The 19,387-nt window shown below is 36.6% G+C and overlaps 2 protein-coding genes across 2 annotated transcripts; one reads left to right on the top strand and one right to left on the bottom strand.

Moving 5' to 3' along the window:
* Positions 1-222: 222 nt before the first annotated feature.
* On the top strand, positions 223-10,297 carry LOC136823947 (ELMO domain-containing protein 2-like). The gene is made up of 2 exons (XM_067080104.1): positions 223-341; positions 9,189-10,297. The coding sequence occupies exon 2, from the start codon at positions 9,227-9,229 to the stop codon at positions 10,118-10,120; it is 894 nt and encodes a 297-aa protein (XP_066936205.1). The 5' UTR covers positions 223-341; positions 9,189-9,226; the 3' UTR covers positions 10,121-10,297.
* Positions 10,298-11,111: 814 nt separating this feature from the next.
* On the bottom strand, positions 11,112-15,720 carry LOC136823955 (uncharacterized). The gene is made up of 2 exons (XM_067080112.1): positions 15,535-15,720; positions 11,112-11,641 (listed from the first exon to the last, which is right to left on the bottom strand). The coding sequence occupies exons 1-2, from the start codon at positions 15,655-15,657 to the stop codon at positions 11,453-11,455; spliced, it is 312 nt and encodes a 103-aa protein (XP_066936213.1). The 5' UTR covers positions 15,658-15,720; the 3' UTR covers positions 11,112-11,452.
* Between the last annotated feature and the right edge of the window lie 3,667 nt (positions 15,721-19,387).

The following is a 19,387-nucleotide window of genomic DNA, read 5'->3' on the forward strand; positions in this document are numbered from 1 at the left end:
ACTAGAAGGAAAAAAAGAGCGATGCGCGGCGGGCGGCGGCGGGTGTTGTGCCGCCGTGGATTATGTGGTGTGTTTGGGGCATTAAGGCCCTTACGACCCTGTCTCTATGCGGCTTTATTAATTAGGGGGATTTTTAGAGTGTCTCGTATTTTGCTAGCAACTTGCGAATTGAGGTGGAGTCTGAATCGCTTCGCAACCCTTATACAATACGGCTAGTATGACCAATGACAAACTGACGAATGTCTGTTAATGACTGTTGAAACCTCTGTTGAGTGTTGACTGTCGTCAATTATATTTCCAAAGAATCCGATTAACCTTCACCTCCAGCTCAAGCTTGCTACGTAAGTGAGATTTATTCCATTTTATCAAAACAAACACTGAATCAGGAGTAGTATATGTTAGTATATTGACCACTCTGGGGTAACCTGATAACAGATGTTCATAATTTTCTTACGCGCACGGTAAACCTCTAAAGGCGCTTGAAAATTATACATCTGAGGAAAATAGTCCTCCCGTGGAAAATTCTACAACAAGAATCTTGTTGTGCGCCGGAAAAATAAAAACTGATACGGCGCCCTATTCATAAACACGATCGCGCAACTTTGTTGTCATTCCCAGTCCTTTTAGACGAACGCGGTCCTTACGATTTCGAGATTGCATATTCGTCAGATTGTTTGTTTTCACACATCCCTTTAGAGCTTCAGCGTGGTGTGCAGAAAACATTCACAATCTGATCTCAGGTTACTCTGGGGGCACTGACCTTTATTTTATATATCCCGCCCTGGACCAAGCTACTCAAAGCCGGCCAAGCAAAATGTTATGATCAGAGCTTTTTTTAAATTGGTACCCGCGGAGAGATCGCTAGATCTAATTTCGCTGTACACTAATGGCTGGTATGATGTAGCAGCGCGGTTTGACGTTAGGCAAAAAGTTTCAACAAACACTACAAATGGCTTTTTCTCGGGTACCAACTCTCAAAAAACTACGATCAAAGATGGTGGATATAGCTTGTTCCAGGGATATATAAAGGATAGTGATATTGACAAGTTTCTTCATCAGATCAGAGGCGGCTATCTAAAATATGTTCCGTTCGCGTCGCCCGACCGACTCACCTTCAAAACATAAATCCCGAGTTGGACAAGTCGGAAAAATGTCGGAAAAAGTTTTTGATAGCTAAGCACTTCTTTGAATCATCATTCGCTACAAGTTTTTATTTACTTAACCCACATTGAGTCCCGTTTGAGTTTTTTCATGTACCCTTATTGAAATTTTCAAGTCGAAATTCGGCAACGCGGTAGGGCCAGGGGGGGGGGTCAGGATCCAGATACCAAACCCAGGGCCGGGGGGTGGTGTCAAATTTTTTTTTCAAATTTCAAAAAGTCAAGTTGGTATCGATACCAAAATGAGGGGGTGGGTCCCCCTTTTTTTGAAAATTAGGGAATCTTTAAGTTGGTATCGATACCAAAATGAAGGGGTGGGTCCCCCTTTTATTAATTTTTTTAAATTTATTCAACTTTTGCTGCTCTCAATCCTTTCAATAAACCAAAATTCATTCAAAACTAGAGTTGAACAAACTGAATCAAGTCTTAGCAGATCTTAGAACTTTTCTGTACATAACGTTCATCCGGGGGGGGGTACTAGGGTTGACGAATGAGGGGTATGTGCGGACGGGAGCTCCGAAAACCAACCCTTAGAGAGACTAATTTAAAACTTTTTGATTTTTCTTACCCTTAGAGAGACTTTGAAAAGTGTAAAAACCGACCCTTACCGTCCGCACATACCCATCATCCATTTTTGCCTAAGTACCCCCCCCCCTGGGCGTTCATGTTACAAAGACTCTAGCCCTTTAAGTGCCGATGTCGTATATATACGACATGGGCTATATAGGAGGGCGAAGCCCTCCTGTAATGCCCAGTTTGAGTTAGAAATCGTTATTTTTGGTCGAACTCGTAGGAATTAGATTGTCCTTTATGGTCAAGCAAAAAAAAATTCAAAAGTGAGTCTTTCCAGCGAAATTTTAAGCAAAAAAGTCAAAAAAATGCAAAAAATTGACAAAAATTCACTTTTTTGAGATTCTGACCGTTTTTTGACTATTTTTGGTCAACGAGTGATCCAAGAACCTCCAAATTTGGCCCTGTTTTACTTTATTCTGTCTTCTAGTGAATTGATTTGAAATTTTACCACTGGGCACCTTTTCATCAGTTCAGTCAGGTCCGCGCAGCGGGCCTGACTGCTTTAATTCCCTAACCTACCCCCCCCTTGGCCGCCGCCCACCACGCCCTTCCTAAATCGGGCGGCGCCGAAGGCGCCCAAAACAAAGAAGAGACTCTAAGCTATCCAACGAGCTATATACGAGCTTCTAATTCCTTCTAGATCAGGAGATATAAGCCCTTAAAGTTTGAACTAGCGATTTTTTAAAAAAAACTTAGAAAAAAGGACCCTGGCACTCAAAGGGCTAGGCGTGCCTAATACAATGAAATTTTTATCTAGTCTTGTTTTATGAATTTGATACATTTTGCCAATTTAGTTCACGAAACTTAATTTACGTTGTGTTAGAATGAGAAAAACTTCTTTTCATCTTCAGGCGTCTAAAGTGTGGTACATACAGGGACCGCGGCTCCACTTTGAAAGTGATAGGGCCATGATATACTGATGAAGGAAGCCCCACCATTTTTGAGTTTTAGCCCTTCTAGATCGCCTAAAACAGGTCTGTTTTAACGTTATTAAACAAAATTTGGCTTGATTAGTAAATTTTCTTTTTACTTTGAAATAATGTGGTCGGGACAAGGCCGGGTGGCCCCCCAGTGCCGCGGCCCCTGACATAATATAAGTGATTAATAAGAGGAATGTTCTTTGAATAAAACATCCACAGATTCTGTTTAGCGTCCCTTGTATGCAGTATCTTATGCATATAACTTCTTGCATTTTTACTGATTGTAAATTTAGGGGGGGTCCCCCTTTTTCAGAAAAACCGGGACTTTCAAGCTCGTATCGATACCAATTTAGGGGGGTGGGTCCCCCCTTTTTTAGAAAATCGGGATTTTCAAGTTGGTATTGATACCAATTTAGGGGGTGGTGGTGTCTACTACTTTCAAATCTCGAAAAGTCAGGTTTTTGGGCCCTGGGTTGGTATCCTGGACCCTGACCCCCCCCCTGGTAGGGCCAATACCCCCGAGAGCCGAAAATAAGGTCCGCTTTTAAGGTTCACACATGCGCGCACATTTAATTTGGCAAATCAAAGATGGCGGCAAGAGATTTCGTTGATTGCTGACTTGATTCTTCGGGATTTCCTAGATTTAAAAAACCCGACAAAATTTACTACCGACCGACCGACCGACTGGATTTGAAGATGTTTTATGACGCGAACAGAACAAGCTTGTCGCCAAAATGTCTTTTACTTTTTATCATTCAATATCAGTACCGTGAATGGTCCTAAATCCGACAACCCTGCCTAATTCCGACACCCCAAATCTGTACTGTGATGAAAAAAAAACTCTATGTCTACAAACATTCCCTCTCCAAGTTAAACAATAAACTATTGGTAATGCAAGAACTCTTGAAACAAAACGTCTAACAATATGACTATAATTTCAAATTCAAGATGTCAATTAGATCAAAAACGTGTATATACGCGTGAGTTGTAATAATAATTACCTCTATTCTATATTCTGAATCCGAAAACAAATTTCCGCCCCAACTTTAGAATGGAAATACGAAGAATAGACATTGTTTTTCGTTCAGTGAATCAAAGTTTGTATACAACTTGCTTTCGTAGAACACAATGCCAAAGGAATTTTCAATCACGCACTTCATTAATTCTTATTCGGCATTTCAAAAATCGAAAATCAGAAGGTTTTTTTCTTCAATTTCCGAAGAACATGTTCCAAATCTTCGAAGCCATATCATAGCGTCAGCCCCCCCTGCTGGTTGGTTGGGGGGGGTTACACCCTAAATTTTTCCCAAAAAAGGAGGGGGCTGGAAGTACACCACTTTTTTGGGGGGGACTTATGTACTTGGGGAGAGCTAAAATCTCATCACTTAACACGGGGGCTAAAGTGATTCAGCTTAACAGTTGGCTTCAATTACTCAAGTTGAAGCTCATGAATCTGAAAAATTTTCGCCTGCGCCGCAATATTTTTATAGAAAGTGTGCAAAATATTTTATCTTAAACATAGAACTTAACGCAATTTACATAGACCTTTTCGCCTTTCCTTCCGCCATATTGAATTGTATGCAAAAATTATGGTGGCCGAATTGCCGTGGTGAAATTCCCTTAGAAAGTATGCAAAACATATGCAAAAAGAAAGTATTAAATAAAAACTTGCATGCATAATTGGCATTATATTAAAGTGTAATCCTGTAGAAGAAAGATTAAATTTGCTTCTCTTGGAAACTAAAAACAATTATATTCACTCATCTCTTAGAACAAGCACTTCAAAAGACCATAACATTAGACAGAAACTCAAACTGAAAAATCACCCGCGAAGGTAAAAAACAATCCTTATTCGGCTGACGGCAAATTACTCTCCTGGGAATAGAGCCGCCAAATGATCAAATCAAAACATTGATAAAGTGTGACGTCATAATTACTGCTTTCAGTTTGCTTGTTTTGAAAGTTTGATGTGTGTACTCAGTCTTCTTGGAATTTTTTAATAGCATGAAAACAGAATATGCAATGTCTTTAAGAACAAATTCCTAAAAGGCTTTTGTTGTTCTGTAAATATTTCCTTTTGGATTAAGAAATTCCATCTTTTATTGTTCTAATAATTATAATATTTATTTATAAGATGCTTTTGTTGCCTTTTTAATCTTTGTGTAAACTTGCATATGTTTTGCATACATTCCAACTAAATCCAACCACGGCATTTTCGTTCCTGTAATTTTGCATACAATTCAACATGGCGGACGGAAAGGCGAAAAGGTCTATTGGAAAACATTTTTTTACTGGATAAATTTTTTGAAAGTGTCTAGAGTCGAATGTCCTGGGGGCTAACAAAAAATTCGAAAATGTTTGGGGGGGAACTAAAACCCAGGGGGGGACCTAATTTTTACCTGGGACCTAAACCCAGGCTGACGCTATGCATATTTTTCCGATAGCTTGATCAATCGGCGAACGGGATCTGAAAACAGAATGGACAGAATAAGAGGCGATTAAACAAATTATACGATTTACCCGGGGTATATATCCCATTCACCCCGTTTTACTAATAAAACTGCATTTTATTTAGGTAAAATTCAACATGTTTTTAGTAATTTCAGTGTGTAATTAATTAAATGTATTTTAGGTAAATAATTGATATGGATGGTAATCTTTAAATACTTTCATGGTCTTGTAAATACACTTGAATATCGGTTGTTTTCAGTAAAATCTTACGTCACTTTCGTTTTCAACACCCTGTGCAATTGCAACGAATCGCGGGCGCCGAAACCTCGTGCTAATGATTGCAAGGATTTATGAGACTGGTTAATATTCAAGGTAAAATAAGGAGGTACATAAGAGATTTCTTAGATGACTTTTAAAGTGAATTAGAGGACTGAGACATCGAAAATAAAGTTTTCGAAAAATCTAAAAAGTAGTATATATTTGCCAGACTTAATTTTTCTTTACTGTTTCCCTTCCCTTTTTACCATAAAAAATTTAGCCCGAAATCCTTGGGAGATAGGTATTTTTAAAGGTTGGGGGGATGCCAAGAAGGGGGATCATTTAAGAAGGGGGGACCAGACCCCTTTCCGCACTATGCCTATTGATTTTATCAGTGATCAAATACTCACTTGACTCCATCCAGATTATGGCATTTTTCGATTTGTTCAATTATTTTGATTACCTTCGATCTTATTGAATACCTTTGATTGTATTGAGTACTTTCCAGCCTTCAATTTTATCAAATATGTTTCCAGTAGTAGCAGCGCATCAAAATAAGGACCCTCCCGGCGCTCCGGTAGCGACTCCAGAAGTCACGCACATTTTGTTGACGTCAAACCAAATGTTTCATTTTTCCGTGAACTTTGAACCCTTCAAACTTTTTTCTATGTATGCTAAAGCGTTCCGGTTTTTACCCGTGATCTTAGCTTTCCAGCGGTATATAACACTGTGGACTTGGGCTAGACGGCAAATTGGTAAAGTGCCGAACATTTCTGCAACATTTTCAAAATTGATTCACGCACAAAAACCACTTTCGTTTTCTCCGACCAACCAATCAGAATACACAATTAGAGTTACTTGAGGAAAACTTGGGCGAAGGCACACAAAATGGCAGGGAAAATGGCTGGGAAATAAGAAGGTCAATCTTTATGGCGGGGCTTTTTTTTGTGCTTAGGTTTTAGTTCAATTTCTTTGGTCTTTCTTAATAATATAATATAGTAATTGGTTATCGAAGTAATCAATTGGTTATCAAAGTTGTCAAAGTTATCGAAAGTAATCAATAACAATCAAAGTTATCGAACGGTTATCAAGTCTTTGAAGGGTTGTTAAGAAAGTGATTGAATACTCACAATTAGGCAACTGGACATTGTCCGCCCGTTAAGTCATGACCACTTATCACTTATCCGGCCACGCTGTGCCCTTCATCCGGTGGTTGTTTGTCCAGGGATAGAAAAATATGTTTTGTTACCCAGACATTCATTTGCCCCGTATTATCCGAGGCATCGACAAGGTTGTAGGAGTACTGCAAAGTTATCATTAGAAGAGACACTATCGTTTTTGTTGCATTTTCCATTTTAATAAACATGGGGAGGGGTAATTGCTGGGGGGTTGGAAATTGTAATTACGAAAACCCAAATATAAGGTAAATATAGGCTGAAATCAAGCTATTTAGAGCAGAATGAGGGACCTCTTTGAAAGCTGAAAAAATTCTTAAAAACTAATAAGGTCCGGGTGGGGTTGGAAATTTTTTTGATGAATTAACAAGCAGGGGGGGCGTTTATTTGGAACCTAAGAGTATACATTTTCTCACAGGGATTACTTGTCAATGTGAGGTCAATATAAGACAAGCAATCGGAGTGTAATTCGTTGTCCTAGAATGCTACAGTTAAACTGGACACTGATTTTTCAAGGTTGAGGGGGTACAATAGTGAAAGGGGCTACAGTAGTAAAAGGGTCTAGGGGTTTTAAAAATATTTTCTAGGATTTTATTTTCTTATAAGTTTTTTCTAGAGGGGGTTGTTGAAGAATTTTAGACTCATAAAGGCTAATTCAGGCAGTTTTAGACTTAACAAAAATTCTTGCTATTCTTGCAGTCCCGGCAATTCAATTATTTTGCCTCAGCATTCTTTTGCCACTGCAAAATGCTCTTTATCAATTTTGCCAAAGCAAAACAGCATTTTAACACGATACTAATTTTGTTAGTTTAGTTTTAAGAAACTGCTATTCAAAAGTTGTTATTTAACTTTTCAATATTGAATCTACAGATCTCACACTTTATGGATCAATGTAATTCTTTTGATTTTTGTCAAAAATAAACCTTATTTACACCAGCTTTTACCAAAGCCAATCGCATAGACTGTTTTGGCAACCAAGAAAATATTTGGACTAAAAAAGGCCTGTAAACTTGGCAATCCCTCGTCAAATAATAAGATTTTTCGATCAATGTTTTCTTTAAGGTGAACTCTATTGCTTGATACTTTCCTCCAAAATTCTCCAGCGACTTTATGTCTACAAATTGAGTCTGAAATTGTGTGTCCTTATAAAGAACATTTCATTTTCTGGCTTGAGGAAATATCTTTTCAAAACAAAATTGAACGGATAACGAAATGGAACATAAACTTATTTCGTGGACGAAGTTTTATCTAATTTTCGTATATTAAAAGGCTAGAATCTTCAATATAGTCAGGCGGTGAAAAGGGCTTTTTTGCATCAACCCTTACAAGTAGTAAATATGGGTTTTTATTTTATTTTCTCATTATATGGTCCCTTGGGACCCCAAAACCGGTTTTTGCCAAGCTGGCAAAGGTGGGGAAATTTTTTTATGGGGGCTTGAAGGGGGTAGGGTCATTTTAGCCTGGGGGTCCTTAGAAAGTCGATTTTTGAAGTTCTCATTTAGCTAAAACTGATTGTACCATCAGATAGAGCTTGAAGAGTAGATCTCCAAAATGGGGTCATTTGTCTCATTTGGCGGACTTAGTCCCCCGGAATTGGCTGATACGTCTTCAAAAATGCAATATTTTATGCTGACGTCAGCATTTTTGAGAGAATTTCCAGCGAAAGATACCACTTTTAAAAGATGCGTCTCGAAGAGTACTATCGATTAAAGGGGTCATTTATAGGGTTTCCTAGGCTAGGTAATGAGATATTAGAGTTTGAAATTTTGCTGACTCAGCAGAAAAGGGCCAAAAACGTTGAAAAACGCTGAGTCAGCAAAATTTCAAACTCAAATATCTCATGATCTAGCCTAGGAAACCCTATAAATGACCCCTCTAATCGATAGTACTCTTCAAGACGCATCTGTTAAAAGGGGTATCTTTCGCTGGAAATTCTCTCAAAAATGCTGACGTCAGCATAAAATATTGCATTTCTGAAGACGTATCAGCCAATTCCGGGGGACTAAGTCCGCCAAATGAGACAAATAACCCCATTTTGGAGATCTGCTCTTCAAGCTCTATCTGATGGCACAATCAGTTTTAGCTAAATGAGAACTTCAAAAATCGACTTTCTAAGGACCCCCAGGCTAAAATGACCCTACCCCCTTCAAGCCCCCATAAAAAATTTTCCCCGACTTTGCCAGCTTGGCAAAAACTGGTTTTGGGGTCCCAAGGGACCATATGATTGAAAAATAAAATAAAAACCCATATTTACTAATTGTAAGGGTAATCCTGGATCGCCGCCGGACTAATACTGGTTATTAGAATGTTCAAAGCAAACTTGAGTTCTACTAAAAAGTCTTATTTCATCGGGCGAGCTTAGAATTTCTTTTGATACATTTTATACCTCCATGCTGTGACCAAACCTCAACTTTCACAATTTAAATCAAACTACGCTCTGCAATTATAAGATTTTTCCTGAATTTTGCTCAAAAAACTTTGTTATTTTACTTTTTCATCCTTACTGTGGAAAATCTCTCTTATCAACCCTTGTGTACTTTGGAAGGAATGAAAAACTGAATCCCTCCCCTTAGGGGACCCATTGAAATCCAGCGAAAGGGGTGGAAACTCAGGTTTTCTGAAAAGATTTCTTTAACTGTTTTTTTTTCTAGAACCTTGAATTTCTTGGTGGCAGTCAAAATCAAAAGCAATGTTGATGGATTGGTTTGTTTCATTTCTCAACCTATTCACAAAGTTTGGACCAGCCACTCGAAGTTTATCTAAATTCCTACTACATAGTATCACTGGCAAATGTGAACTAGAGAGAATCTGTGACACTGGAAAGTATGATTTTAGACAATGTCAGGAGATTGAGTATGCTTTATACCATTCAAAGAATGAAAATATCCGTAAAATCTTAGTTTCTGATGCAATGAAAGTTAAGGAGGCAATGCAGACTATTTTACGTATCAAGCGAATCATTCCCGAAGAAGGTATTGCTTTCTTGAACACTATGCCCAAATTTTTGCGAAAAATAGTTAGCTACAATAAATTATTTGGTGATGTTGAGGAGTTGAAATTAACGAAATATGATGAAGAAAACACATCACACGAAGAGATGTTGTATCGTTTGTGGACCCTCTTAAAGGAGGGTGACGACCTCAAGGAGCGCTATACTAAACGTTGGACTGAGATTGGATTCCAGGGCAAAAATCCTGCGACTGATTTTCGTGGTATGGGTATATTATCTTTGAAAAATATGTTGTATTTGTTGGAAAATAAAAAGGACGTTGGCATGAAGATTTATGGACTTTCAAATCACCCTAATTATGGATTCTTCTTTGCCATTGTTGCTATCAATTTTACTGGTACCGCATATGATTTCATGAAGAATGGCAAGCTTAAGGGTTATGCTTACAATTTAGCTGCCGAGGAATACACACTGGAGGACTTTCAAGAGTTTTTCTGTGAAATGTTTTTGGAGTTTGCTGAATACTGGGTGATGAGAGAACCACCAAATATTATGTCTTTCAATGCTATACGTGATGACTATTTGAAGGAAGTTCATAAGAGACTAGATACTGGGAACTGGTCTATTGATTAGTTTTTCATGTTTTAGTTTTTATGGTTAGTTAGAATGTTTGCAATGCATAAAGCATGCTGCAACGTCTCTATTTTCAATAATTGATTTAATTAACTTAATAAGGTTTTTTAAAATAAAGCAATAAGATGTTTTTGACATATTTTACAAAGTACCCTTTTGTCAGAATTTTGAGATATAAAAATGAATTGCACTGCATCCTAAAATCTTTTTTCTGAAAGTAGGTTTTCTGTTATACTTTTTTTCGGTTAAATTTGCCCAGATATGCGTCAATGAGGGATCTATCATATTGTCGTGTTTGTCAATTTATTCAATAACTTTTTTTAAATTCAACAGTATAATATTTATTTTGGGAGCACTGATATTTTAGGTATTATAAGAATAATTAATTTTGATAAAGTAGATGCGATTTTTCTTTCAAAATGTTCACTAAATACCAAATTATCGAAACTGTTTAAGAAAGTTCAGGTACAAAGTTCTGAGAAGGATTTTTGGAACAACAAATTTTGTTAACGTGGCTGTTTGTTCCAAAGTGACGTTAGCAAAGTAATTTGACTTTCGCATTATTAAAAACTCTCAACCCATTTACACCTAATGTCGTTGTAATGAAATCCTTATTAAACACTTCTACCAAACCCATTAAAAGTCAGCCGCGCCGCCAAGGGTTGATAGACGTATGGAATTCCTTTTTTTTGTGATTGCTATTAAGAGGTATATATTTTAAGAAGCTTTTTTATGAAAAACTTTATTTTAGAACAAGGCAGATTTCCTATATTTTAATTTCTGATATGGCTGAGAGAATGGTAATGTTTACCCTATTATTTTGGTCAATAAGTCCGAAAATTACATAAATTAGCTAGCAAGTGTGAGTAGTTAAGAATGTTGATTTGTATGTAATACCATGCTTCCCTAATGTCTCATAAAATTAAGCTCTTGTTTAAAATATCGCTTTTTTTATCACTGTTTTCTCATTGACGAATTAAATTTTTGAAAGTTACAAAGACAAAGTTTTTATTATTTTTTGAAATTTAATTTCCTAAACAGATAATAAATAAGATTTACAAGATAATTATAATTTATATAACTAGCTTAGCCACAAATTGTTGCATATAATATTTGTTGAAATAGTATTAGCTACAGCTCACTGGGGACAACAAAGACTTAATTATTGTCTATCAATATACAACTCTTTCCATAATATTTAAAAGATTAAAGGATTTTATTTTCAAAAGAGAAGGAGCATTTGCAAATTTGTTTAAATGTTTGTGATAGATGGGAAAAACGAAATCTTGACTAACGCTTATCATAAAAATACCGTACGATTTACAATGAAACCTATTTACATTTTTCTAATTCTTCCTTGATTTTGGCTTCTGAAGCTCCAATAACTTCGCCACTTCTTTCTCCATTGGTGAAAAATTTGAATGTTGGCATAGCGCTGATTCCTTCCTTTTCTGCAATGTCAGTTGCTTGGTCTACATCAACTTTAATGAATTTCACGTTGCCATACTTTCCCTCGAATTCCTATAAAAATGGAAATTTATTCTCAGTTTTGTTATTTTTGTACTTTTTCATAGCCCCCTAAATGTTCTTCAATGGACAAATTGGAGTCTGGATGAGTAATCATATTTTTGATTAATCTCGATTATACATCGATATTGAAAAATCAGATTTAAATAAAACAGATTAGAGTTTTGTGAATTTTCAATCAAAGACTAGCCTCAAAATCCCACGATCGGGTCTGATTAAAAGCTCGTTGAAGTGAAATGTTGCTTTGATTGATAAAAGAAAACTTTCGTCAATACGCCACAATCTACTGCACACCCCCTTCTCACAGACCCACTGGAAAAATTGGCCAAAATATCGTCTCTGGTGGAAAATTGTACTCCAATTTTTGTCCCCATTGCAAATAATCAAATCCTCCCTGCAAAATGTTGTGCAATCTTTCCCATCCCTACTGGATTTTCTTGAAAACAAAAGAACTAAATCCCCAACCATAAAAAAATATCAATCCCACTGAGTTTCAGTCTGTTATTTTTTGTTATTTCTGCCCACTGGCAGAAAAAAATCCTACCGGGTCTATGAGAAGGGGGTGTTACTGTGTTGTGCATATTAGGCACTTTCCGCAATCACAACGAGTACGACAACGAGAACGTGAAAACATCAAATTCACACCTTTGAGCTGTCAAAACTTGTCAAAACTCTGAGTAAACCCCAATTTCTCGTTGTCTCTTCAGACCCTGTCTCTTCTCGTGCCCGACGGCAAATCACTCATTTTGGCGTTGTCAGACAACGTGAAATTTCTAACATAAAAATCAATATCAAGCAAAAAGTAAGACAATTTTGAAAATTATTTTTCAGAATCTTTAAACTTTTTATCATTTTTTAGCTTTTTTCTTGTGCTAGATGTGTAAGTTTCAAGTAATGAATTTTTGAAATCCTGGTTTTAAATTTGTTCAGTTTGTTAATTTCGTTACTAATAACATTACAAAATAATTCTGATCATTACAGTATTTTTAGTTTGGATTGAAATAGAAAAGCGATTTTCTGCAGGATTTTGCGTTTTTTGTTACTTTAAAAAAATGATAGACGTTGTCGTTGTGAAAAATAATTGCGGAATCAAAAATGAGCCACAACGGCAACTTCTCTATTTTTTCACACCTATATGTAGACTGGCACGCCAGTCGGGCTGGAACGGTATCATGCGGGAAAAGTGAGCGTAGGAGTTAGGTAAGCGTAGGAAGAAATTCTTTCGGCGGCAAGGGCTGAAAGCCCGACTGGAGCGAAACCCCAGGAAGGAAAAAACGGCTAAGCTGAAGCCCCAATCTTACAACGCCAGATTTCGGCGTTGTAGAAATGAATGAACTTTGAGAAATTCGTGAAATGAGAAATGAAAACTTCCGTCAAAGTCGCAGATCGTGTTGTTTTGATTTTTGAGGAGTGAGTGATTGGAAGAAAAATGGGTGACTTCTAGTGGAAATTTTTATTTAAAAATAGATGTTTTGTTTCGTGTTTCTTATTTGATGAGTCTCTTCTTTGTGTATATATATGTGGCTTTTCTTCATGGTTCTCTGCATATGCAAAATTCGTTGGCTCATTTTTTGTTGTTTTTTGTTTTGATTTGAGAGGCAAGAGGAAAATCTTGTAACATCAGTTATCAGAACTTGTTGATTTGTTATCTTTTCCTATTCATAACTCATTCATTTTAGGAATGGAGTATTCAGATTGCAAACTGTGAGGTTTTTTTTCATTTTAGCTTTCTTTTTCCTAGGTTTACATGTGGTAATCAAAGGAATAACCCAGGTACAGTACCCTAACAATTTAATTTACTGACATTCAAACATAAGACTTTTTTAATTTCCCAGGACTCACAAGTCAAAGGTTCTTTATCAGAAATATATGGTTGTTGGACTACCAGAGACTACTACACGACACTGACACAATGTCGTACATATTGGAAGTGCAACAAAACGTTCAACAAACTTTTGTGAATATCTACCTGGTTATCCCTTTGTTATCCCTATGATAAAATTACAGTTTTGAGTAGAAATAAAGTTATGGTAAAGCAGCACTGACAAACAACAAATTTCTCCAAAAAAACATTTTCTTTCAAATAATGAAATATTAAAAGTCTTCTTACAAGATTTGAAAATGATTAAATTTTTTCACCATGCTTATGTTTTACTCAATTCTAGTAATTTTTCCAAAACTTATAACTTACGTAGAGGGAAATTTAGCAGAATTTATGGAGAAAATTAAGAGTTCTCAGTTTGGCAACAAAAATTTTCAAATGTACTGCTGTACTATCACTTAAAAAAAACATTTACATATTTTTAAATTGCCAGATTAGTGTGGCAAGAAAACTCTAAAAAAATTTAGTCATAAATCTTCAAGTGTGTAGTTAATTTTATTTCCACAGCTCACTTGTTCAACTATTTCTTGTCAAATTGGATGTCGAACAAGTGGGTTGTTAAACAAATGGGTACCAAAATGATCGACAACCCAGTTGATTGACAATCCACTTGTTCATACATAATTCTCTTCTCACAATATAAATTCTGCATTTTTCTAAAATTATGAATAGATGTACCCAAAAACTTTTCTGTCACCATATAAATTCTGGATTTTCCATCAGAGCTATCTTATCACAGCACTAAATTCTGCAAATTTCAATTTTTCACAAATTAAATTTGTGCATGTCGATGTTACATTTTTCATGACAGACTGAATAAATACTTAATTATTTCAACATGACATTTTAAACTAGCAAAAGGTCTATCTATTTAATTTTCTATGCGTACGTGTAATTTTCCTGTGCTTGGCTGGTACGTTACATGCTGACAGTCAGGACAGGTTGTTTTTTGTAGCCAGTGAGTCTGTCGATGAGGGTTGGGCTGTCAGACAGCAGCCTGGGAGTAATGACAAAATGACATTGAGAGTTTCTTTAAACTAACCAGGAAACGCTGTTTATTCTCACGATAACCTAAAAATGGTTTTCAAACCGTACCAAAAACTTTAGTCAACTGCATATTATGTTGACTAAAATTTTTGGTACGGCTTGAAAACCTGTTTTAGGTTATCGTGAGATATTAAAAGTGTCAGAATTATTGATTATTATGATATGTTATTATTCTAAAAATAGTGTCAAAATTTTTTCAAAAAGGTTATATTGCTGGGTACTTTTGAGAAGAGTTCTTGCCTGGTTAGTGTTACTGTTGTATTCATAAAAAAGGGTGTTGGAGAGGTTCACTTAGCCACAATGAGACTAGACTGCTAGAGTAATCAAGTTCCTTAACAAGTAGTCTGTAAGTACTAAAATAAAAAAGCAAAAAGTATTTAGGTGGAACCAAAATAGAAAAAATATTTCTTACCTTGAATGAAAGAGGCTAGCAAAAAGCCACCAACCTGCATAGGGAAAACTGAATAATCCTTGTACACTTTTGATGATTGTAGAAAACTGAAGCTAAATTGCAAATACTTACCTTTCAAACCTTTCTAAGAATGTATGAATAACAAAAACAACTAAGATGTAAAAGTTTCAAAACTTGAAAAGTGGCTCATCCTTTTACCACCCAAAATTCAAAACAAAGTGGTCTGTCGGCTTTTCTCCCTCCAAAATTTAGGAAAGCACTCCTCCGTTCTCAAAACCTCAAAAATGAAGCCGTGGCAGAATGTTCTAGTCTGTAAATCAGCAGCCTCTCACCAACTTTTGCTCGCTCTCCTACGCAGCTCCTATTCTAGCAAACGCCCGCCGCCTTTATATTCCCGCCCTCTGACATGATTAATTTACAGACTAGTTTGCTAGTCTAACCTATATGTTATTTCACAAGTTTTGCCGTTGCCGTTGCCGTTCTCGTTGTGACTGCGGAAAGTCTCTATTGAAAGTTAACAAACACCGATAGGGTATACTCGCTAACCTGGATCTTAGGGGCGATCATACGACATGGTCCGCACCAAGTTGCAAAGTAATCCACACAAACATATTTGTTGTCAGCAAGGATTTGCTGGTATTCAGCCATTGTCTTGACTTCTTGAACCATTTTGATGAAGTTTGTTTTCTAGTTTACTGAAATTCTAAAAGATAAGATGAAATATCATAAAAATATCTATTTTATCCTTTCTGTTGTGTTTTTGAAGGTTCTTTCCTCTCTGTTTAGTACTGCAAATTCTCTAAATATCAATTTCGGAATTTCAAACTTTTCACGTTTCCATAACCCTTTCCTCAAAGCTAAATATTTATCTAATGAAAAAATGTTGTTGCTGTTACTGTAAGTAATATTGAACTCGTCACTTTTTCAAAACTATCTTTCCAAGATAGATTTGATATAGAAAGAGCAAAACACAACACACCTCTTTTTTCTCTTTCTCTCTCTTCTAAATAAACGTTTCGCCTCCACACTAAGTAAGAAACAGTTTCTCTACCCTCTATAACAAAATATAATGCTATGCGATGAATTCTATACACTTCTATACTTAATTGTAATTTGAATCTGATTGATGAAAGAGAACCCTTTTTCGCCTTTTATAACTCGTCTCTTTCCTGCTGTGACGTTTCGATATAGCTGAATAATTAATAAATTCCATCTCGAGATTAAAAATACACGCTTATTGCATAGCATGATAAAGCATTATTGTCTCTTTTTGCTTACGCGTGCATGTTTTTGCAAAGAAATGAATGCCCTCTCACAGTGATTCGACAATATTTCTTTCGATCGACTACATCAGTCAATTAAAATTTAATATCGTAATTATTATGGTTGTTGTTTTCAGGTCTGCATATTTCTTTTTTTCTCGTGTGGGCGTTCAGATCAATGAAATGACATTTTTTAGCTGAGTCAGCGAAACTTTAAACCCAAGTATCTCTCCACGGAGTGCATTTTCCTAAGAAATTGGGTGTTTTAGAGCCGAAAGCCTTAAAATGTGATTAACTTGTTTCTAATTAATAGTTCGGCCAAAAGAAACAGAAGTTCTTATAGTTTGTTCTTATAAAAAGCGTGTACTGTTACGTAAGTTGCAAGGCCCTTCTTTTTAGCTTGGTTTGAGATTGTAAAATTTATTGACTAAGTAGCTGATAGTGATAATCTCAACAAGAGATGGGAATGACTGGAACTGGAACCCTGGAACGATGAGCTATTTTTTGACTATTTTAGGGGGTCTTTTTGACGAAATTAAAAAAAACGACACCATTTACTTTTTATGAACTTTATTCAAATATACTGTAACACAATCGACTTTTATTCCTGAAAACAATTTAGATCTTGATTGTAGGGCAGGAGTATACTCCGGACTATTTAACCACGAAAGCGACCGTAGTACAGTGGTAGAGCATCCGGCTACGGTTCGCAAGGTTGTGGGTTCAACCCCCAGCCGGGTCATACCAAAGATTCCCAAAATTGTACTTCATGCCTCTCTGCTTGATGCTCAGCAACTAAGAGAAGGATCAAGGGTAAGTGTAGAAATCCAGGGAGAAAGAGTGGCCATCCCCTACCTTCGGGTAGATAGCTATCGAAAGAGGATCCTTCGGGTCGCCTCCGACTGCGGTCGCAGACTTACTAACCACGAAAGAAATTGTATTTATAAAGCCTAAAGCTAAAGGGGTACTTGGTACCCGATCCCGATTGGGAAAAGTCAAAAGATTTCCGTGGCTCGTGTCGTCCGTGGTTGCACGAATTTTATTAACATTAAGTTTACAATTTTCAAAATATGGAAACTACCAGGGGAAAAGAAGAATCTTTTTGGTAAATAGAAAAACACACGCGTGTACGTTTGACCTAATTTTTTGAGATGCTTAATTTCACATTTTGGAAATAGCATAACACACGCGTGTACGTTTGACCAAAATCTTTTGGGATATTTGATTTCACATTTGGGAAATAGCAAAACACACGCGTGTGCTTTCGACTTCGACCAAAACCTTTTAAGATACTCGATTTCACATTTGTGAAATACCAAATAGCAAAACACACGTGTGTGTGGTTAATCTAAATTTTTTTGGATACTTGATTTCACACATGTGATATCCAATTTCACAGTTCAAAAAATACGTTTGACTTTTTAGTATCCCCCCCCCGGGGGGGGGGGGGGTACTTAGGCAAAAATAGGTGCTGGGTATGTGCGGACGGTAAGGGTCGGGTTTTTCACCTTTCAAAGTCTCTCTAAGGGTTACAAAAATCAGGAAATTTCAAAGTAGTCTCTCTAAGGGTGGGAAAAATCACGAATTTTAGAAAAACATTTTGATTTTGAGAGAAAAAATTACAAAAAAGTCTCACAAGGGTAGGAAATTTTTGAAAATAAGAGAAAATTTTTCGAAAAAGTCTCTCTAAGGGTCACTTTTTCACTAAAATTTGGTCTCTCTAAGGGTCGGTTTTCGGAGGTCCCGTCCGCACATACCCCTCATTCACCAACCCTAGTACCCCCCCCCCGGGTATTTCCCACTTGTGTGAAAGTTTGCAAAATCACACGCGTGTATGATTCGCTTGGGAAATACAAATAGAAATAACAATTTCACAATTTGTGATTATTATTGAATTTCACACGCGTGTGATTTGATGATATTTTCCTATGATCGCCTGGGTCAAAATCTCCTTTTTATCCACAAGAATTGAAAATAAACAAGGTAAGGGACTGGAAATGAGTTTGTTCTTATAAAAAACGTATTATGGACGGTCTTTAAATGCGCTATTTAAAATCATGAGCCAATCAAAGGGTTCATTCATCCCGCGGTATTTCGGAGAGGGAAACTAAAAACGACTGAACAACTTTTGACCTCGATTGGTAGAAATCATGGTTCTAAATAGCTCATTGAAGGTGTAAAAGAACGACTGAAAAGAAAAAATGGGGAGTCGTCATTAAACCCAGTCAGTCTGTCAGTGGGCCCACTCAACACTATCCTGTTTTAAGCAGGTCAGAATACGACAAGCTTCTTCGACAATTTTTTTCTTAAAAGGGTATGCATTTGACAGTTTACTTATACATTTGTCTTTGTGGCCTGTTGTTTTAGTTTGCAGAGACAGATATAGACCTTTTTTTAATGAGGCCACCCTGTTGAATAATTATGTAGTCCAGCAAAAAAAACAATGATATAGCCAAGCATAATTATTATAATATGCATGAAACAGTAATTATGCATGGCTGTATCATTGTTTTTATGCTGGACTACATAATTATTCAACAGGGTTGCCTCTTTAAAAAAAGGTCTATTGATCAAAAGTGAGACATGACAGACATCGTTTTTTATCATACACCGTGACCGTGAGATTGGGTAACTTGCATAAGTGGAGGTTAAACATGCATAGCCCTCAAATGAAATCGAACAACTTCGAACAAAAATTGCAATCGAACCAATCGAACATAATCGAACGCGATCGAATAATTGCGATTCGATTGTCGTCCAACGGCAACGCGATCGAATAATTGCGATTCGATTGTCGAACGTAATCGAATGTCAATCGAACTGCCGATTCCTGGGTAATATTCAATTGTGTTCGATTGCGTTCGAGTAAGGTTAGATTGGTTCGATTGATTGTTAATTACATTGGATTAATCTTCGATTTCGTTTGATTGCGATTAAATTAAATTGGATCACTCTGTTAGAGCTTTTTAGCGTGGGCGGCCGAGCGCTTAAGTACCATACTAAAGGCTAAAGCGAATAAAATCTAATACAATTGAATCAATCGAATGTAATTGAATACAATCGAAGGTAATCGAAGCAATCGAACAGTAAATCCTGGGTAATATTCGATTGCGATTCGATTGCGTTCGACAATCGAA

Source organism: Clytia hemisphaerica, unplaced genomic scaffold (genome assembly GCF_902728285.1).
Source record: "Clytia hemisphaerica strain Z4C2 unplaced genomic scaffold, Clytia hemisphaerica genome assembly, whole genome shotgun sequence".
In the NCBI taxonomy this organism is placed as follows: Eukaryota; Metazoa; Cnidaria; class Hydrozoa; order Leptothecata; family Clytiidae; genus Clytia; species Clytia hemisphaerica.

Excerpts from the sequence above, each read along its gene's own strand:
- LOC136823947 (XM_067080104.1), top strand. The coding sequence starts at position 9,227 with ATGTTGATGGATTGGTTTGTTTCATTTCTCAACCTATTCACAAAGTTT.
- LOC136823955 (XM_067080112.1), bottom strand. The coding sequence starts at position 15,657 with ATGGTTCAAGAAGTCAAGACAATGGCTGAATACCAGCAAATCCTTGCT. Across the intron at positions 11,642-15,534 it reads TGATCGCCCCTAAGATCCAG|GAATTCGAGGGAAAGTATGG; the intron begins GTTAGCGAGTAT and ends CCATTTTTATAG.